At 43.3% G+C, this 17,500-nt stretch overlaps 1 protein-coding gene across 1 annotated transcript in view; it reads right to left on the reverse strand.

The window, feature by feature from the left end:
- Positions 1-17,500, reverse strand: part of LOC123501870 — a 376,841-nt gene that overhangs the window by 48,433 nt on the left and 310,908 nt on the right. The window contains exon 5 of the mRNA XM_045250911.1: positions 11,244-11,429. Within this exon, the coding sequence (XP_045106846.1) occupies positions 11,244-11,429 (186 nt within the window). The remainder of the gene's footprint in view (positions 1-11,243; positions 11,430-17,500) is intronic.

Consider the following 17,500-nt stretch of genomic DNA (forward strand, 5'->3'; position numbering starts at 1 on the left):
GAACAGTGCTTCCCACATGATACTCTTCAAGTATGCCTACAGGCGCTATAGGCCATAACGTTAAAAAAAAAATCTTTCACTCGATCTCTGTCAATGTTTCTGTCAATGTTTGCTCATTATAACCCTTCCCTTTATCTTACTTGTCTATTTCTGCAAGTAATCAAGGAAACAATCACTCCGCACTGACTTAGAAACAAAACACCACACCCACACTCCAGTCTTGTGTACACCCCGCCTCCTACACTCTACACTTCACCAACACGCAGACTAATTACGTATACTTTCCCCCTTCCCTCTCTCTCTCTCTCTCTATCTCCTTCCTCTCCCTGTGCACTGAGTTGTCAATGCAAGTTAGTTTACACACTTTGCCAACACACAGACTAATCATGAATACTCTCCCGCCTCACCCCGCTCTCCCTTCCTTCCTTTCCCTCTCCCCGCGGTGCTGAGTTGTCAATGTGAGTAAGTTAGGGAGAAAAGCAGGCGGGATTAAGCACACTTTTCTCAGGCCAGTGTACACTTAATTAAGGTAAAAGTTTGCCTGGTTTGGGCTTATCCTGGCCGTGCCTGACCCGAGGTGTGCGACAGATTAAAAATGCGAGTTAATCAGGCGTCTTTTTTTTCTCTCTTTTTTGTCTTCTTAATTTCTTGGTAAGGGCGGCACTCTCTCTCTCTCTCTCTCTCTCTCTCTCTCTCTCTCTCTCTCTCTCTCTCTCGTGATTCATGTTCTGATTAGGCTTATGGCATAAAAAAGGGGAAAAGATACAGAAGGGAATGAAAGGAGGAGATGAAAGGAGGAAAAAAGTGAGAGTGAGAATGAAAAAAATAATGGAATGAAAAAAAATAAAGTAGGCAAAAAAGCTGTTGAAAATTAAGAAAAGGAGTAAAGGAACAAAAAAATGAATGAAATGGGGACAGGAAAGGAGGACAAGAAGAAAATAAACTATAAAAAGTAAAATAGAAAAAGAGGAAAAGAAAAGTGAATGGATGAAGAAAGAAAAGGAAAAAAGCGAAAGACGAAAAGAGGAGGAAAAAAACTATAAATGTGAAACAAGAAGGAAAAAAATGAGAAAAAGACAAAGAAAATTAACAAATATATCAAAACTAAAATAAGAAAAAAATATGGAGGATGTGAGACAAAACTGAGTAAACGACGACGAAAAATAAATGTAAAGTAAAAGTGAAATAAAAAAAAAGTACAAATTAAGTAACAGAGAGACCCGAGTAATTCCGTCCGAGTTTATAAAGAGTCGAAAAAATATGAATAATAATGATCCCCCAAAAATGCACACGCTTTGTATACTCCATTCACTAAGTCAGAGAGAGAGAGAGAGAGAGAGAGAGAGAGAGAGAGAGAGAGAGAGAGAGAGAGAGAGAGAGAGAGAGAGAGAGAGAGAGAGAGAGAGAGAGAATGGCGAGATGGCGGAGAGAAAAAGAAAGAGAAAAAGAAAAGAAATAAATAAAATTCTTAGTTCTTATGTATATTGCAGGGACCCGAAAGGAAGGGAAGGGAAAATAGCCCCTCTCTCGTCGATAAAATATTAATTATCTTGTTCATTTACCGTGTTATCCAAGAACAAACATGATGCCATTGAGAAGGAAGTATTTTTTTTTCTCCAAGCATTTTTCTTTCACGTACTCTGAGCTGGTCTAGCCTCAGGGTTGGGGTAAGAGCGGAGGGGAGGGGAGGGATACACACACACACACACACACACACACACACACACACACACACACACACACACACACACACACACACACACACAGTCTCCCCGCTCTCTCTCTCTCTCTCTCTCTCTCTCTCTCTCTCTCTCTCTCTCTCTCTCTCTCTCTCTCTCTCTTCCAGTAAACAGTTGAACATGTAGCTTACACGCTTCAATATTTGCCAGTAAAACTCATATAACCTTTTTAGAATTCTTTTTGTGAACGCCCTTGGTAATTTTTGTTGTTTGGGATACAGTTTCAATAGACTTATTTCCTTCACTATTGGCAAGGTGAATTAAAGCACAATAGTTAAGTCAATGGATAAGTATTTGTTGTTCCTTCCTCCTGTACAAGCGATAAACAGTTCAGAGTCTTTCATTTCACCTCTTTCTTACACTCATTCAACACAGACACACACACACACGCACATGCACACACACACACACACACACACACACACACACACACACACACACACACTCTCTCTCTCTCTCTCTCTCTCTCCATTGGTCTGTCTGTCTTCCCCACTGTTCCCCTTTCCCATCACATCCCACGCTTGTCCTTGTCAGCTTTGATCCATTATTCTCCGTTCCTATAAGGTCTGTCTACCCCATAATGGTTGACGCTTCTGTGTAGTTACCATGTCTACTTCTCTATCTTAATGTACATCTCCTAATCTTGTCAGTTCTATTCACCGTATTAATACTCTCCTTTCTCAAATTAGTAAATATCATGCCATTTCTCTTTTCCTCTCTTCAGTGTGATATACTCCTTCCGTCACCTCTTAGTTATCACTTCTTACTCTTCTAATGCGTTTCCATACCTATTAATTACCATACCACTCCTCTCTACTTCTCTTCCACCTTAATGCCTTCTTATTCTTACCCTTCTAATAGTTAACATTCCATTTTTTCTCTTCTCCATCATACAAATACACCTTCTCATCCTTTAATTATCATACCAATTCTCTCAACCGTGTTCATGGGTTTCTTTCCCGACATTTTCTCATATTACTGCTCACTATTCTTGTAATGCGCTTTTTACAATTTTTCATTACCATGCAGCTCCTTCCTCACTATACACCGTCTAAATGCAATGCTTACCACAAGTTTTAATTACCATGTTACTTCCCTCTATTCTCAAACTGTCCTAATTCTACCATTCTCTCCTTTACACTGCGTAAATTAACCTTTCCAACCAACCAGTCTCGTCACAAGCGCAAGAATCACTAGGGCTGTCAAGGAACACTCGTGAATTCTTCCCTCCAGAGAAATGTGTGGGCCGTTATAACAGATCTCCTTGGCTGGCCGTAAATCAAAGAGCAGCTGCCGAACATACGAGGAGAAGTTACCAAGGCGAAGATCGTGTCTGTGTTACCCCGTCAGGAACTCTTTTCTATTGGATTTCTGTGTGTTGGTATTCGTTAAGTGTCCTTGGCCGGATTGTTGCATACGTAGTGGCTGAGTAAAGAAAATGCTCATGCCAATATAGTGTAGTCCCAAGGGGTATTGAGGTATTTCTTATGATTATTGAATACTTCTTGCCGCCTTCATTTATTTCATTCTGTCTTTTATTTCTGTTACTATTTTCTTTAGAATTTTAGTGCTCTTAGGCAGATTTCTTCACGCGTACAGAAGATATGAATTCCAACATGATGCAATTCAGAGTAGTAACGTGACACTTGAACTCGTTCCTTCTGGGTATTCCTTTAGACATGTTAGAGACTGACACCTTCAGTGGGCCTCTTAACTAGTTCAATACTGGGATGCATTTTTTTTTATCACGAGTTTTGGGTGTGATTAGACGATTTTATTTACACTACCAAGGTTCTATGAAGGTCAGAACGTTAATGGTACAGAATCTTTACTATTTTAATCCCCACATGAGTTTCTGAAGCTGTAAAAAATCGCCTAATAGTAACCAGTGTAAATATGAAGACATGTCATGGTACTGAAGGGGTTAATAATGCAAGATATTTGAGATAAGAATAGCCAAACAACTCCCGCCGTCCATCACATCCCCAGTTCTTCTATAACACCCTTGTCTTCATATAAAACAGCTCAGTAGTCCATATATTAATTCCTATAAGATTTACTGACTAAACTCCGTGACATCACTATTCGGAGCAAGGAAAGGGAGCGAAAACCAAACCAAATAGTAAGGAAAGTATTTAACCCCGTGACATCACTACCCATAAAAGCCCATATAGGAAACACAACGCTTTGGCTTCAACAAATATTCTCCAATCGTACATCCATGTAACTCTTAACGCTTTCTCCTCTCACGCTAGTAACTCGCCCCTCCTTCCTCTCTTCCTCCCCTCACTGAAACACGCCACCGGAAACTTAACTGACTATCTATTCTGTATATTTTTCCTCGGCGCCCGTGATCGGTGGTCGCCTTTTGGGAGAGTTTCCCTGATTGGTGGTTTGAGTGTCCTGGGGCGGGGTCTGAATGTCTCCCTCGCCTTTAGCGCCATATTCAGAAACGCTTCCCTCTCTCACCGCGACCATTTTCAAAACCTATAGAGACAATTAGCAGTGTTCTAAAGAGTATTTTTTCTGTTGATAATGCAGAAAACTTGTTAACATGTCACTAGAATTACAAAATCATCCTTAAAGATTCGTGTTACTTTAGCTAGTGTTTCAGAATACGTGTGTTAGTGTGACTAGGACTGTTGGGTAAGTGAAGGGCTTTCATTAGATCGGAGGAAGATAAGCGCTCTCAGCATCGAGTTTGTAGATATGAATGCTAGTGTAAGTATGAAGTCGTCAGAAGTAGAAAAAGAATTAGAAAGGAATCTCATCAATGCAGTTATAGGTAAATAAATATTCTTAGCAAAAGTCATACGGTAACAGTGTATAATTTGAATAAACACACGTAATACCTGCAATGTAATAAACAATAACAGATAAACAAGGATCGGAATATATATGTGTATAAAAGAGAAGATAAACTTTTGAGTCTGTACGTTATGTAGGAATCCATTCTTTCTTTAAAATCAAGTTGACCGTGGGTGGAAAAAGAAAAAAAAGGAAAAACTGAAACGAAAACTTTAAGACTACTATTATTAATTCAAAACAACAATTTCAATGAAAATATTGGCATTGAACACGATCTAAGACGAAATTATGAAATATCCAAGTCGTTAGAGAGAGAGAGAGAGAGAGAGAGAGAGAGAGAGAGAGAGAGAGAGAGAGAGAGAGAGTAAATCTGCTTTTCTAGTGACATTCATTGCTCTCTCTCTCTCTCTCTCTCTCTCTCTCTCTCTCTCTCTCTCTCACGGGAACGGGAGGTAAAATCTGTCTCCACTATCACTCTTCGATTCCGGCAGTTGTTAACTTCGCTCCATTGCGCTCTCTCTCTCTCTCTCTCTCTCTCTCTCTCTCTCTCTGGCTACGGCGGTATTCGGTTTCTCTCACTTTTGCTCCTATCTTTCCTTATCTTTCTCTCATTTATCTTCCTATTTCTCGTCTCCCTCAACTGCTGTCTCTCTTTAGTTCCTTTATTTCCTCCATCCATTACGAGTCTCTCTCTTCCTCTCCCGCCGCTCCTTTTCCACCATCTTTTCCATCCTTTCCTTCTCTTCCTCTCCTTCTCCTTCTCCTCCTCCTCCTCCTCCTCCCTCTTTCTCCTTCTCCTACTCCTCCTCCATCTTTCGGGATCTTTTGCCTCAACGCTCAGATTAATTTTCATTATAGTGGTTTCCTTTTTTTTCATTTTTTTTCTCCTACGATCTCTCTCTCTCTCTCTCTCTCTCTCTCTCTCTCTCTCTCTCTCTCTCTCTCTCTCTCTCTCTCAATCTTTCTTTTTCTTTTTATTATTTCATTTACATTTTTCTTCTTTCTATTTTCTTCCTTTTATTAATATCACTTGTCATTTCTATTCTTCTTTTGTCGTCTTTCCTATCTATTCATTTATTTATCTATCTATTTATTTACCTGCTATTTTATCACATTCTTATTTCCTCTCCATATTTTTTGTCATGTTATTGTAGTATTTTTATCATTTCCCTAATCAAAATACATTTATTTCTCTCATCAGGTACATTTCTCCTCCTCTTCCTCCTTTATTCACCCTCTAGGTCCTTCTCTTCTCTTCATTTATTCTGTTTTCCCTGTTTTCTTGTTCTTTATTTACTTATAATACGTTTTTACTTCTCAGGTCACTACTCCTTACACTCCTCCTGCTTCTCTTCCTCTCCCTCCTCCTCCTACTAGTTTTTCCTCTTTTTTTCTATTCTCATGTCCCTCCTCTTTTCCTTCGTCTTTCCCTACCTATAATATGTTTTTTCCTTCTTCACAGTTCACTGCTCCTTATATAGCTGCTCCTCCTCCTCCTCCTCCTCCTCCTTGTGGCTTTTTCTGCTCCATCGAGTCTCAAATACCACTACTGTTGATTTTTTCTTCTCTTTTTGTACCCATGTTTTTTTCCACGGATAGTGATTCCTGAGGCACTTGAGGTGTGTGTGTGTGTGTGTGTGTGTGTGTGTGTGTGTGTGTGTGTGTGGTGTTTCACTGTTTGATCTGCTGCAGTCTCTGACGAGACAGCCAGACGTTACCCTACGGAACGAGCTCAGAGCTCATTATTTCCGATCTTCGGATAGGCCTGAGACCAGACACACACCACACACCGGGAAAACAAGGTCACAACTCCTCGATTTACATCTCGTACCTACTCACTGCTAGGTGAACAGGGGCTACACGTGAAAGGAGACACACCCAAATATCTCCACCCGGCCGGGGAATCGAACCCCGGTCCTCTGGCTTGTGAAGCCAGCGCTCTAACCACTGAGCTACCGGGTGTGTGTGTGTGTGTGTGTGTGTGTGTGTGTGTGTGTGTGTGTGTGTGTGTGATGTAACGTATTTTAATATCAACTATGCAATATTTTTTCCAGTAATTCTCTCTCTCTCTCTCTCTCTCTCTCTCTCTCTCTCTCTCTCTCTCTCTCTCTCTCTCCTGGTTTTAGAAATTAGTATTTTTCTCCTCCTTTTGTACATCAACCTAATGTAAAACCTCATATATTCTAAGTAAGCCCTGCAGTGGAACCCTAAGTGATTCTAGTACTTCATCTTCATTCTCCTTACTCCCTTCCCTACGATTTCATCCCCCCCCTTCCTTTTTTTTTTCTCCCTGAACTTGCCACACGTCCATATATTCTGATCTATATATTCTACGTAATAACCTAAAGTAGAAAGCTAAATAGGTGTAGTACTTTCAATTCATCCTCAATCTCTACCATTTTTTCACACGTTTCTAATCTATTTTTTCCTCACTTGCAAAACACGTGTAGTACTTTATTCCATATATTTTAATTCAAACCTGCATGTAGTGAAAACTTAAATGAATTTTGTGCCTCTACTTCATTCTCAGTCCCCTTTCCACTTTTCCTATGCATTTTTTCTCCATATATTTCTCTCTCCTTAACTTGGAAGACTTCAGTGACTCGCCAAGTCTTTCACGCACGTCTCATATATTCTCTGTAAGTAAGAGCTACAGTGAAAACGTAAATACAATAGTTCTTCATCCTCAGTCCCTTTACCAGCTTCTCCACACACACATTTCTTCCACTTACTTTTTTCTTCCTTTATTTGCAAGGCGCCCATATATTCTAAGCCAAACCTGAAGTGATAAAGTAAATGCAATACTGTTACTTCATCCTCACTCCCCTTGCAATCTTTCCTACGCATTCTTTTTCTTTATTTTTCCTTCCTTAACAGGCAAGACCTTCACGGACGTCTCATACATTCCGTCTTAGTAAACCCTGCAGTGGAAGGATCTAAGTAAATACAGTATTTCTTCATCCTCACTCCCCTTGCCACCTTTCCCACGCATTTCTTCCATCTAATTTTTTTTCTTTGTCCCTCAACTTTCAAGACCTTCAGTGAACCGTCAAGTCTCTTTCACTGCCGGGAGCTTTCAACTTGCTCTCAACTTGCTTACGAAACTTTCCTCTGACCTCTCAACACCTCGCCATTACCAGCACCCTTACTTCACCATTGCACGCACCACTTTTCCCTGACATGCAAGAATTTTCTGTTACTCTCAGCTCTCTTTTTATTTATTTTTTTCCTCCAGCCTCTATCAGCTCAGTGACTCAGCCCAGCCCAGCCCGGCCTCGTCCAGCCAGCATCCGTGTGTCTCCCTCTCCCACCCCTCCACCATCGCCTCTACTATACATCCCCACGTACGCACATAACTATTCTGTTAGGTTAGGTAGGAGTGGCCGCAGCTCCCCTAGAATAGACAAAAAATAAGGTCTCTCTGTTTTATCCACGTGAAAGAAAAAAAAAAAAAAAATGTTCGGCGTCGTACGTACATACATCCTGCCTGGAAAAGGGTAAAATGAAAATGCGTTTCCTCTCTTCTATCTACGTAGGAAACAAATAAAAAAAAGTAACTAGAGAGAAATAGAGGATATATAGTAGTGCAATCTGCTGTTGTTTTGTACTTGGTAAATAACTACTTTGTTTTTCTGGTTTGTTTACTGCATGAGGAAATGTATGAGGAGGAGAGTAAAATAAAACTAGACCAAAAAAAAAAAAAAAAAAAAAACACTAGAAGCAAGAAAACATACGAATAAAACAAAGTATTAAAACAGGACATTTCTTTACAAAAAGAATACTGCATCAATAAAAAAAAAAGAAACAAAATGTAAAATTAGAAAAAAAGAATAGCGGCAGGAATGGATAAGAGTCACAGGGATACAATATGCATCAAATTCAAATATCAAACAAAAAAAAATTAATTCTTGAAAATAAAAATAATGGGAATAACTTGATGGGGCAATAGATACATTAGTAAAGAGAAGAATAGATAAAGAAGATAAAATACAATGATACCTGTCTGAGCCACAACCTACCCCAGGAAAAAAAAATAAATGAATAAAAAATAAAAACAAAATAAATAAAAAAATAAATACATAAATAAAATATCCGTAATTCTTTATATATATATATATATATATATATATATATATATATATATATATATATATATATATATATATATATATATATATATATAACCGATTAACTACTGTATTGAGAAATATAAAAAAAAAACCCATAACGAAGCGAATACATGAAGCAACAACACTGACTGACCAATTAGATGAAAAAAGATTAAGATAAGTATCCTTAACACTTTACGAAGAAGAGATTAACTGCATGAGAGAAACAAAAAGAAATAAATATACGATTAGAATGAGTAGATAGGACGTAACAAAATAAACACACAAAAAAGGACAGACAGAACTAAAAGAAAAAGAAAATGAATAAAGAAAAAAAAAACCTTAATACCTTATAAAGAACATCATAAATTAAGAAAGAGGTACATTAGATAAAGAAATAAATAAAAGAAAAAATAAAGAAAGAATAACGAAACAAGGAAAGAAAACAACCAAAGTGACGGAACTAATAAATAAACAAAACAAAAGAAAATCATCCGTAATACACTAGGTAAAAACAAACAAACAAGTAGATAAAACAAAGGAGATAAATAGATAAGGAAATATACAAAAAAACAGACATTACAAATATAATGAAACAAAACAAACACAAATATTAATTGAAGTAACATACCAAATAAATAATAGAAAAAACCCAATATTGAAAAAGACAAGAAAACACCTTTAACCTCTTCAGTAGCATGACGCTATTTCAAATTAATTTTGCTTACTATTTGCTGATTCTATACAGCTTCAGAAACTTATGTCGGGTATTAAAATAGTGAAGTCTCTGGCCATTTACCTTCTGACCTCCATAGACCCTTCCTAATATCAATAAATGGTCTAATCGTACACAAACCTCAATGTGAAAAAGTGTCCTAGTAGTGAAGGGGTTAATTCCTTTGCAAAATGCGATTAACGACGCCGAACATGAAATCTAATTGGGAAAATAGCTGCGGAAAAGGCGGAGCGCAAATGACGGAATAAATGTTGAGAGTTGTCGCTTGAAGGGGAACGCCCGGGCCGGCCCCCCGATGACTATGACCGCCCGTTAAGTCTATTGGAGAAACTAGAAAAGTGACGGGTAAAAAAGTCGTGACGGCCACCAGTTACCGGCTTAAAGGAGAGAGAAAAGAGCGGGGCGTGGTAATTCCTGCCACGCTAAGCCTAGAAAATGATGGAAAAATGTGATAAAAAAGACAGATGACACAGGGACAACAGGAGGAGGAGGAGGAGGACTACTGTTACAAAGGAACCGAATTATGGGGGTAAAATAAACGGGAACTGAAAGGCAATAACGAGTATTTTTTTTTACCACATAATGCTAGAAAATATATTGAACACGTGATAAGGAAATATGAAAAATAGATAAATCATGCAGAAATAATTATAAAATATAAATAAATAAATGAAATAATTAAATCTCGTAAAAAATATCCGCGAAAATGTTAGATTGCAACGCATAACCACAAAAAAAAAAGAAAAAGAAAAAAGAACAAGAATAAATAAGGAAAAGAACAATCTTTGCCACATCATCTAGAAAAAAAAAAACAGTAAAAAGAAAGGAAAGCGTTGCAAACAGACAATAGATGGCCGCATTAAGCAGAGGCGAGCCACAAAAGAAGAGAATAATGACGGAAGAAAATTGAAAAGGGAAAGGAGAACAAAGGCGGCCAGAGTAATTCTTGCAATATCAATGTAAATAATGTGAAAAAAGACAGGGAAAGTATCAAGCATAACTGCATAATATGAATAGAAAATAGAAAAAAAACTATTTCCCGCAATATCAATATACATAATAATGGCAAAAGATATAAAGTTAAAAAGAGAGAGCAAATATTCATATTAAGCATTGCTACACTGCATACGAACAAAATAAAGATAAAGTGAAAAAAAAAATGATTCCTACAACATTAAAACAAGAGAATAAAGAAGATAAGTGAAAAGACAACACAACATAGATGGACGTGGCTCGGTACACACGATATAACGAAACCAAACAATGGCGAAAGGAAAAGAAAAAGAGATGGAAATAGAGTAAATCTTCATACGACATCATAACTCGTGATTATAGAAAAGAGAAAAGACAAACAATGTATAACTTTAGTACAGAAATCACACACAAAAGCAAAATAACTAAGAAAAGACAAACAGAAAAGGAAAGAACTAAAGCTTGAGAATGAAAATAAAGTGTTGAGGCATAAAAAAAAAAAATACACTACGAATAAACGACCGAAGAAAATAAAGCTGAAAAACAGGATGAATGATTTTGCCACAGTAAACACAAGAAAAAAAAAAGAAAAAAAAAATGGAAATAAGGAAAGATAGACAATAATGCACACTCACTAAAACTAAGACAAACAAATAAAATAAACAGATAAATAAATAAAAGAACAAATAAATGAAGAAGTGAAGACAACAACAACAACAACAAAAAAATCCCCCCGATTATTACCACATCCAAAACTCAAGAACAAAAAGTGTGAAAAAATAAACCAATTACCACAAAATTCAAACCAAAATCAAGAAAAAAAGAGAAAAACATGGGAAAATTACAAAAAGAAAAAGAAAACAATGAAAGAAGACTCACAGGAGGGCAGGGGCGGGCAGGGCTCCATGTCACAGGGTTCCTCCTCCAGGGTGCAGGCCGTATCCCCTGGGCAGGTCACGTGGCGGCAAGGGTCATGACACTGGCACAACGGACACCCCTCTTCGTCCAGTTCAAAGGCGTAAGGACACAGCATTCGACACTGGTAGGCGGCACAGGGGCGGGGAGCTGCAGGTAGAGTGGGAGAGCAGAGGGGTCGTTAAATGTTGCTTGCGGGAGGGAGTGGGGGGGAATGGAGGGGCGGTTCAGTGTTGAGGAAGGGACCATTAACCCCTTCAGTACCATGACGCGTTTCCATATTCATTCTGCTTACTATTTGGTGATTTTTATACAGCTTCAGAAACTCATATGGGGGATTAAAAAAGTGAAGACTGTGGCCATTAATCTTCTGACCTCCAGAGACTCTTCCTAATGTCAATAGAATCGTCTAATCACACCCAAAACTCATGGTAAAAATGCATCCCAGTACTGAAGGGGTTAAGTTTTGTTTTTGTGGGGATAAGAGGGGGCTTTCAGTGTTGCTTAGGGAGGGGTAGAGGAGGGGAAGCTAATTTCTGTCTTGTAGGAGGATGAGGGGAAATAGTGTTGCCTGAGGGGAGGGAAAAATGGGAGCTAATTGCTGTCTTGTAGGAAGAAAAGAGGAAATAGTGTTGCCTGAGGGAAGGGAAAAGGGTAGTTAAATGCCGTCTCGTGGGAGGAAGAGGGGAAAATAATGTCGTCTGAGAGGAGGGGAAAAGGGGAGTTAAATGCTGTCTCGTGGGAGGAAGAGAGAGGGTATAATGTGGCTTGAGGGAGAGGGGAGAATTCAGTGTTGTTTGTAGGAGAGGGGAGGGGGGATGTAACTGATGTCTCGTGGGAGGAAGAGGAAGAAACGGAGTTGCTCTAGGAGAGAGAGAGAGAGAGAGAGAGAGAGAGAGAGAGAGAGAGAGAGAGAGAGAGAGAGAGAGAGAGAGAGAGAGAGAGAGAGAGAGAGAGAGAGAGAGAGAGAGAGAGAGAGAGAGAGAGAGAGAGAGAGAGAGAGAGAGAGAGAGAGAGAGAGGAGAGAGAGAGAGAGAGAGAGGAGGAGAGAGAGGAGGAGAGGAGAGGAGAGAGAGAGAGAGGAGAGAGGAGGAGAGATATAGATGAGCAGATACCAGGAAACTTGTTGATTTATAAAGGACTGTTTGCTGATCCATCTAGTGCTGGTAAAGGAGGAGGAGGAGGAGGAGGAGGAGGAGGAGGAGGAGGAGGAGGAGGAGGAGGAGGAGAGAGGAGAAAAGAAGAGTGCAGTGTTGTGAAAATTTCAGTGCTTGAAGTGCTAAGTGTCCTGGTGTCCATGTAAAAGTGTAAGGTGTGCTAAGCCTTGCAATAGTGTTAAAAATCACTTGAAAAGAGTGTTTGTACCCGTGCAGTGACCGAGACCCGGGCCTGACCTGACGCGAGGCCTAAGGCAGCACACAGTTGCCAAATCTCTCCAAGGTAGTTTTTAAACAACCTGTATCTCTCTCCGTGGCTGGTTTGGCTTGACTTGTGGGAGAGGTAGTTAGTGTCGTGTGTTTTTTGTGCGCCTGTGGGGAAGTGCTTTGTGTTCTGTGCCAGTGTTCAGTGTCTGTGTTCACGAGTGTGTTAGTGTCGCACGTGTCGTTTAGAACCAACACTCGTTGTCGCCCCCACACCTGGCTTCACAATTCCCCAGGGAATCACTTATCCTCTCCCTCAATGTCTAGCCCCGCCCATCGCCCCATAGCCAGGCGAGACTTGCCTGGCTACCAGCCACAGAATTGGTGTTGCGTTTGTGGCAAAGCAACACTTAAGACTCAACACGTGAGCTGTGACGAGGAAACCTGCCGTAACCTTTGTCACAACAGCTGCCTTGGGGATACGCCAGTCTTCAAGTGTAGCTACACGGAGCAGCTACGACTCCAAGCAAACATCCCGGACCCCGTCACCTACATCATCGAGGAGACTGATACACCCCCAACGCCACTACCGGACGACAGTGGGGAGAGTCAGTGGGAGGGCTTGGAGAGAGGAGAGCTAGTTTCACTAGTTGAGAAGCTCACTGAGGAAGCCTCTCAACAAAACTGTGTGATTAAGTCCTCCAGGACGACCGAGACTTGATCATACAACACAGAGACGTGTTTGCTGCGGCTCTCAGAGTAGCAGACAGGCTGATAGCGTCAAAACAGCGCCAGACGCAAGTAGCCACACGCTCTCAGGCAGTCAGCGCCCACGCAGAGTCAATTGACGAACACTGGGAGGTGGTTTGTCAGGACTCTGAGAGGTGGAGGACGTGGTGGAGCTCGGATAAACCGCAACAGCTCCGCCACTCAGCTGTTTTCTCAACTTCCACCTTCCCTTCGCCTGCCCGGGAAACAACGACCGCTCCGCCTACCTCCACTGCTTCCATCGCCACACAGAGCGACTGTGACACCTCCCCAGCGTCTACTGTCACCCTTCTGCCACACAGAGTGACTGCTCGGTACTCACTACCACGTCTACCGCCACACAGAGCAGCAGGGACTCTTCCTCCATAAACACAGCGAACGGAGTAGATCGCGGTGCCTCTGTTCGCCCACGAACCTCTCCTCAGACCACATCAGGAGATTGGAGAAAAAAGAAAACTAAGAGGGAAGTGCAGCAGGACGCGAGGAAGGTGTCCAGCGAAGGACTGAGGACTCACCAGGCCACCAAGCAGACACAAAAGCGAGCCAAGGCAAAAGTGTGTGAGTACTGCTCACGGAAAGGACACACTTCTGCTACTTGCCACGCCAGAACTGACGATTTACGTCAGGAGCGTCTCATACAGCGGCTCCTTACGGTGGAAAGACACACAGCCACACCCTTCCCACCTGCAGCGCCTCAGCCCGCCCACCACCTCACTTCATTTCAGTCCTTACCACAACCTCGCCCACTCCTTCCTCAGCCTGGTATCTGGAATCAGAGCCAGGGGCGGCAGTGGACCACCCTCTTCACCAGTACCAGCAGTCGGCCGCGGACCCTAACCACCACCTCGGACTAGCAGGCCTCGCTCACTACCATCCCTCACCATGGTACAGCCAGCTTGCCCCGCCGCCAACTAAAGGTCGTCTCTAGCAACGTCCGTGGTCTCCGGACTAACCTTGCAGACTTATACCACAACTGTGTGCAACGACACAATGCAGACGTTGTTGTGGTGACAGAGACATGGCTGAACAGTGAGGTGGAGCCCACGTATGGCAGGATGCAGGGCTTCACCCACTGGGTGAGGAGGGACCGACAGGAGCGAACAGGAGGTGGAGTGGCTGTCTGCTTCAAGGAAGGAATGCAGGCCCAGCTACTCGACATAGACACGCCTCCACTGATGGAGATGATGTACTTCCGAGTAACGCTGGCAGACCGCTCAGCCCTCTTACTGTGTGCCCTGTATCGCCCCCCGCGACAAGGGCCTGACTCACTCCTGTACCTGACTGAGACTTTAGACAACCTGATGATGGCACACAGCTGCAGCCACGTGCTGATTGTGGGGGATCTCAATCACCACCTGGAAAGAGACGCCTACGAGAATCTCCTGAGGTGCAGGGTCTGACAGATCATGTCACCTTCCCCACACATGAACGAGGAGGGACATTAGACCCTGTCATCTCAGACTACCAGGAGGACAAGCTTCAGTGTCATCAGCTGGGGCTCGTGGGCAGCTCTGATCATCACGCTGTACTGACACAGCTGGAAGTGGGCGTGGCTCGGGACGAGGCCACCACCCGCACCATCTGGCTGTGGAACAAAGCAGACTGGGCTTCCCTGCGCCGCGACCTGACCCACACCCCATGGGCCACTCTGCTACAGGGAGGAGCAGAGAGTGAAGCACTTGCACTCACCTCTCACCTTCTCGCCCTCCAGAGACGCCACGTCCCACACAGGGAATACACCACCAGACCGACGGATCAGCCATGGTTTGGCTACCGTTGCCGTGTTGCTGCTGAGGCAAAGTATGCTGCCTGGCTCCGCTACAAGAGGAACCCGACTCGGCGCAACAAGGACTTGCATAGGGCTGCATGCAGGAGGATGGTGGTAACCAGCAAGTGGGCCTTAAAAAAGTGGGAGGAAAGCCTGCGCCGGAAACTGTGTGGCACTGGCGTAGGAAACAAAACTTGGTGGTCCCTTGTTAAGGACAAACAGGAACTGGCCACCAAGAATCCATCCCTCCCTCAGCAAGCAGGACGGTACTGTCGCCACCAGCAGTAAGGAGAGGGCACAGTTGCTGGCTTCCTTGTTTGCTGGAAAATGAAGGTGGGGAATCCACAGCAGCCACCGCCTCAGCTGGTCCAGCAATGTGAGAAGACTGTCACCATGGTGGAGGTGACGCATCAGCAGGTGAAGCGATTATTGCGGGGCTGGACACACAGAAAGCTACCGGCCCTGATGACATCAGCCCGCACCTGCTGAAGCGATGCTCCCAGGAACTGGCTGCCCCTCTCACCCAAGTTCACAACTTGTGTACGGGAAAACGTCTGGCCTTCAGTGTGGAAGGAGGCTCGAGTAGTTCCTGCACACAAAAAGCTCCAGGACGGACCCAAAAAACTACAGACCCATATCCCTGTTGTCAGTGGTGGGTAAAGTGTTTGAGAGGGTCGTGGCAGAGGTGGTGTGTAGCCATCTCAAGGACAATGCCCTCCTCTCAGACCAACAGTTTGGGTTCAGACCTGGAAGGTCAACCTCCGACCTAATGATGCTTCTCACCAGGCAGTGGCAGGACGCCCTCGACGACGGCAAGGACACTATAGTGGTTGCTTTGGACATAGCTGGAGCTTTTGATAAAGTATGGCACAACGGATTACTGGAAAAGCTTCGTGCTAAAGGCATCCAGGGTGGCTTGCTACGACTCCTGGGAAATTACCTGCAGGACAGAAGCCTCAAGGTGGTTGTCAACGGGCAAACATCTGAGTCCCTGCCTGTGGAGGCATCAGTGCCACAGGGTTCAATTCTTGGCCCACTCCTGTGGAATATCTACGTGGATGATCTTCTCCAGCTACTGCCAGGAGTCAAGGCCTATGCTGATGACTGCACCCTCTCCTATACCTATCCACGCCAGGACAGTGGGCGGGCTGCTGAGGCCATCAATCAGCAGCTACGAGTGATAGAGGAGTGGGGTGCTCGCTGGCAAGTGACATTCGCGCCGGAGAAGACACAGGCAATGGTTGTCTCTCGGTCCCCAGCCGCCATGGCAGCAATGGCAGGAAAGTTGTCTTTGGCGTTGCTGCTCTCCCACCCAAGATGACGTCAAGATACTTGGAGTGGAGGTGGATCGAGGGCTGAGGTTTGACAGCCATGTCAAATCCATTGCCAAGAAAGCCTCTCACAGGATCTCCGCTCTCAGAAGGATCGCCAGTTTCCTCGACAGGAAGGGGAGACTGCTGCTGTACAAGGCACAGGTGCGGCCCCACCTTGAGTACGCAGCTCTCTCCTGGATGTCCTGTGCCGCCACACACAGAAGGAGACTGGACAGCATCCAACGCCGCGCCATACGGCTAGTAGATGCTGCAATACCACCTCACCCAGAGCCTGAGCGTCCCTTGATTCACTGGAACACCGCAGAGATGTGGCGGCAATCGTAGTGTTCCATAAGGCACAGGTGCAAAGAGTGCCACATCTGGCAGGGCTGCGTCATCCTCTGAGAGTCACCGCACGGAGCACGAGAACGGTGCTCAATGGTGGTGACGCCGTAGAGGTGCCGCGATCCCACGGGTGTCAGCATCAACGCACCTTCGCAGGACGCGTCTCCAGGATGTGGAACTTGTTCACGGCCGCGGTGCCTCACGTCCAGGAGATGAACACACACAGTGTCAAACTGATGGCACATAAGTGGAGACAGACACTGCCAACTCCTCTGACACTCTTTGTGACGTGACACTCAGTGTAGTGCAGTGCGTGAATAGTGCTAGTGAAGTGAAAAGAACAGTGCTCCATTTACATGCTGACCATCTTGTATATTTTCTATTTTTAAGTCTTGTAAATATTGTAGAGAAATAGATTGTAGTACCCTTAGAATAGGTAGCACACGACAGTGCGCCTTTGGGTACATGTTCTTCTGTATAAATTATGTTTAAATAAAAAAAAAAAAAAAAAGAGAGAGAGAGAGAGAGAGAGAGAGAGAGAGAGAGAGAGAGAGAGAGAGAGAGAGAGAGAGAGAGAGAGAGAGAGAGAGAGAGAGAGAGAGAGAGAGAGAGAGAGAGAGAGAGAGAGAGAGAGAGAGTGTGTGTGTGTGTGTGTGCGTGTGTGTG

The sequence above is a fragment of the Portunus trituberculatus genome, chromosome 10 (genome assembly GCF_017591435.1).
Source record: "Portunus trituberculatus isolate SZX2019 chromosome 10, ASM1759143v1, whole genome shotgun sequence".
In the NCBI taxonomy this organism is placed as follows: Eukaryota; Metazoa; Arthropoda; class Malacostraca; order Decapoda; family Portunidae; genus Portunus; species Portunus trituberculatus.